The sequence below is a fragment of the Triticum dicoccoides genome, chromosome 3A (genome assembly GCF_002162155.2).
Source record: "Triticum dicoccoides isolate Atlit2015 ecotype Zavitan chromosome 3A, WEW_v2.0, whole genome shotgun sequence".
Taxonomy (NCBI): Eukaryota; Viridiplantae; Streptophyta; class Magnoliopsida; order Poales; family Poaceae; genus Triticum; species Triticum dicoccoides.
The window spans coordinates 523,201,475-523,205,987 of record NC_041384.1 but is presented as its reverse complement, the minus strand read 5'-3'; the positions used below and the strand labels follow the sequence as shown (position 1 = coordinate 523,205,987).

Here is a 4,513-nt window from a genome sequence, read left to right as displayed (position 1 = left end):
CTCAAAAGAGGCACGGATCACTAGGGAACAACATGAACATATGGCATAACGACAAAATTAGGACAAGGACTTAGTGAAATTCTAAGTCCCTGGAATCAGCATTACCGATTACTCTACTTTGCAAGCTTGTGCTAGTCACCACAAATGTCACAAAAATACATGGTAATCACCTCTGTAAAGATGACATGGCATATAACAAAACACATGTACAGCTCAAGATCATATCATGCACACATTAATCATGACAAAAATGACAAATAGCTATTTGCTGAAACAGATCTGACAAATTTACCACATAGCCCTCTTCCAACAGTATTTCGGGCATCAAGATGAGCTCAAATGAAAATGATGCACTGAGATAAAATGATGTACTCGTCGAGACGAACATTTTTATATGCTAAACGCACAAATCGAAGCTACGGATGAAGAGTTACGACATGCCAAAGTATGCAAAAAATATCTGGAATTAGGGTTTCGGGGGAAAGTCAACCGAGGTGCAATTCCAGATCCAGATCGGCCCGATGTGTACTATAGCAGCGCGGCGGCGGGCTTGCCGGAACGAAGAAGAAGACGACAGCGGCGGTGGCCGGAGCGGCGCCGACGACATTGAGGCGGCGGGGCGAGGAGCGGCGCCGGCGAGCGGAGGAGGGCGGCACGGCGGACTTGCGGGCGCCGGCCGAAGCGGCGAATGGTGGCAGGCGTCGTCGGCGGAGGCAGCGGCGCTGGACGGCCGCCGTGGCCGGCGAAGGCGAAGTGTGGCGAGGGCGGGCGGCGCTCGACAGGGAAGCGGCACCGGGCGGCGCGGGCGAGGACGCGGGCCTGGAGGGCCGCGCTCGGGCTTCCCGGGCCGGCGGTGGGGGAGATGCGGCCGGGCCAACCGCATCATGACACGTGGCGGTGGCGGGATAAAAGGACGTGTCCGGTCCGATCCGGACGCGTCCGGCGGTGGGAGGAGGAAGAAGCTAGGGTTAGGGGTGTTTTGACACGAAATTTCGGGGGGAGGTCTAGTTTTATAGGTAGGAGGAGCTAGGAAGCTCCAAATGGAGTGCGGTTTTCGGCCACGCGATCATGATCGAACGACCGAGACGATGGAGAGGGTTTAGGTGGGTTTTGGGCCAAATTGGAGGGGTGTTGGGCTGCAACACAAACAAGGCCTTCTCGGTCTCTCGGTTAACCGTTGGAGTATCAAACAAAGTCCAAATGGCACGAAACTTGAGAGGCGATCTACCGGTAGTAAACCAAGGCCGCTTGGCAAGTCTCGGTCCAATCCGAAAATGTTTAACCCCCACACACGAAAAGAGGTAGAAAGGGACACCGGAGGAGATAGGAGCGCCGGAATGCAAAACGGACAACGGGGAAAATGCTTGGATGCATGAGACGAACAGGTATGAAAATGCAATGCACATGATAACATGATATGAGATGCATGACAAAGGAAACAACACACACGGAGACAAAAACCCAAACCCGAGGAAAATAAAATAACTTAGGCCAGAAACGACAAGAGTTGGGATACAGATAAGGTAAATTACATCTGGAGTGTTACAATCACCGAGCTGAACGTGTGCAGAACGCGGAGGTGCCATACGTTCGGTACTAGATCGTTTGGATCGCGAAGAAAGTTCAACTACATCAACCGCGTTGTAAAACGCTTCCGCTTACGGTCTACGAGGGTACGTAGACTCACTCTCCCCCCCGTTGCTATGAATCTCCATAGATAGATCACTGCGTGTGCATACAATTTTTTGTTTTCCATGCCTCGTTTCCCAACAGGCATATGGTATTCCGGCTGATCTAGTTGATGACCACTTGGCCATGGTGAGAGTCAAGCCATCATGTGTGTCAAGCACTATGCAGTTGGAATTGTGCAAGTGTTTGGTCCAGAGTATTTGAGAGCTCGCAATGCTGAAGACGTTGCAAGGCTTTTGGAGATGAACAAAGCTCACGGGTTCCCAGGTATGCTTGGCTCAATAGATTGCATGCATTGAAGTTGGAAGAACTGTCCTAAGGCATGACATGGACAATTCCATGTCCAGAAAAAGGGTTGCACTATAATCCTTAAAGCAGTGGCTGATCAAAAGACTTGGATTTGGCATGCTATTTTTGAAATGCCTAGATTTTTGAATGACATCAACGTTCTTAATCGGTCAGCACTCATGAATAGGATTCAAATGGTGAACTCCCACCGGTGCAGTTTGTAGCAAATGACCATACATACAACTAGGTGTACTATCTTGCGGATGGCATCTACCCGAAGTGGCAAACATTTGCGAAGCCGTTGAAAAAACCGAAAGGTAAGAAAATTCTTGATTTTCACAATGCTCAGGAGGCAGCTAGGAAAGATGTGGAGAGAGCTTTTGGAATTTTGTAAATCCAATTTGCTATTGTGAGAGGACCGGCTAGATTTTCGGATCAAAAGATCCTTTGATACATCATGAACGCTTGTGTGATCATGCATAACATGATCATCGAGAATGAACATGGGCAGATTTAGACTACTCCCAGTATGAGCTCTTGGGACGTTCAATGCGAGTGCGACGGAGGGCTGAGAGGGTGGCCCGATTTGTTGCCTCCTATCATGCCATTCGACGTGTCAAAACGCATGATCTAATCGAGGAGTGGTGGGCATGAAATGACCGACAAAACTAGTGATTTGTATGTTTGATGTTGTATTGGAAGATAAACTATTTGTTTGAGTTGTAATAAAATTGATTTTTTTTGTTGATTTATATTTTATGTGTATGATCTTCTTGATTTTGTTTGAGTGTCAGGTGTTGTTTGTGCTGGGTGCGCGCGCTGTTTTTTGCAGCCCCTGCTAGAGTGGCTCACGTGTATAATATTTTACGACGGTTGCTGAAACCAGTGCTCTACTGTGCATAACAAATTGCTATTTCGACGTTTTAAATGTTATTTTAACGTGCCACGCGTCTGTTGGAGATACTCTTAAGGCGCCGATGTTCTCGTGTTTTGAGAAATTCTGGTCTTCAGTACTACCTTTTGTTCGTCGATGTCTTCTCACATTTCTGCTGCGTCAAGCGAGCCAGAAATGCAGGATAACATAACTAGAACGTGCCATATCAGTGTGCAGGCGAACGTGCACACATGTGTGCAAGGCAAAACTAACACATGGCCGTGCCTCCTCGACGACGCCTCGCCGAACTGCATGCGACTCCTATGCATGCACAACGTTGGTAGGTGGAACTAAATTCCTGAGCTACTGCTACCTACAGCAGTCATGCATACCGTCAATTTAAGGAGGCGGGGGTAGTGTTCAGGACTGTCCATCAGAGATGAGCTTCGCAGCATCGCCAGAACTGGAGTGGTGCCCTCATTCATTCAAGGAGGGCCACCATTAACACCGCCTGCGCGCATTGCAGCCCAAAATCAAGCCCATGCATCGCCATGCTGCATGCATGCACCGTCGCGTCGCGCGAGCACGGCGAGCCGACGACACGACGCTGCCATCGACCGCGAGAAGCTGACACGCCTCAAGAGAGCACAGTAACTCTCAGCTCGGTGCACATCAATGCGCCATACACCTGGAAGGCAATGGGGCTACGCCATATTTTGCTTGTGGGAGCGGCCGGTCTGCGCGGGAGCTTGCTACCGATCCCAGAAATGGAGCCGGCTAGCCTACCCACAGCACAACCCTAGCTCTTCAGGCATCGCGTGACTGTGTCCAACTAACCCCGTTCCCTCTACGCATAGTGCATTTACGCATTTGCTCGTGCGTTGCTGCAGAGCGCGCCACAAGTGCACACCGTGCATGCAAGGTAAGGTATACGTGCAGAGGTAAACGCACGCGAGGTTTGCTTATAAAAAGAGGGCCACGCCGCGAGTGTGAGCTTCAAGACCCCAAGCCTCAGCTTAGAAGCTCTTTGCGAAAGATGGCGATGGCTACCGCGTTCGTGGCTTGCTGTCTTCTCATGGCGTCCGCCGGCGCCGCTTCGGCGCGTAGTCTCGTCGCCGACGGCGGGAACTTCGGTGGCCGCAAGGACTACTACCCTCCAGGCAACACCGACCCAAACCACTCACCAAGCCCCACGCCCTGCAATCGTGCGTACATAACACCTACCGTTTACCACGTCCAGTCCGTTACAAGGAGTATATTTGTACTGAACTTTTGGGATTTGACGTGTTTTTTCCCGCAGATGATTCCCACGGGACGCCGCCCTGCTCGCCGGCGCCACCGCAAGGAGGTGGAGGAGGGTACTACCCACCCGCACCATCCGTCGGTACCTCCCCGACCACCCCTGGTGGAGACTACAACCCGCCTTCGCCGTCGACAGGGGCCGCCCCTACTACGCCTGGTGGCGAGGACGCCCCGCCCGCGCCGTCCAGTGACACCTCTCCGACCACCCCTGGTGGCGGCTACTACCCGCCCACTCCGTCCAGCGGAACTGCCCCAACCACGCCTGGGACTGGAGACTGCCCGCCCTCGCCGTCGACAGGCGCCGCCCCTACTACGCCTGGTGGCGAGGACGCCCCGCCCGCGCCGTCTAGTGACACCTCC

General features: G+C 52.2%; 1 protein-coding gene across 1 annotated transcript in view; it reads left to right on the top strand.

Moving 5' to 3' along the window:
- Positions 1-521: 521 nt before the first annotated feature.
- The window catches only part of LOC119272518 (vegetative cell wall protein gp1-like), a 5,581-nt gene continuing 1,589 nt past the window's right edge, over positions 522-4,513 (top strand). The window contains exons 1-3 of the mRNA XM_037553986.1: positions 522-753; positions 3,655-4,056; positions 4,152-4,512. Coding sequence (XP_037409883.1) covers positions 522-753; positions 3,655-4,056; positions 4,152-4,512 — 995 coding nt within the window. The remainder of the gene's footprint in view (positions 754-3,654; positions 4,057-4,151; position 4,513) is intronic.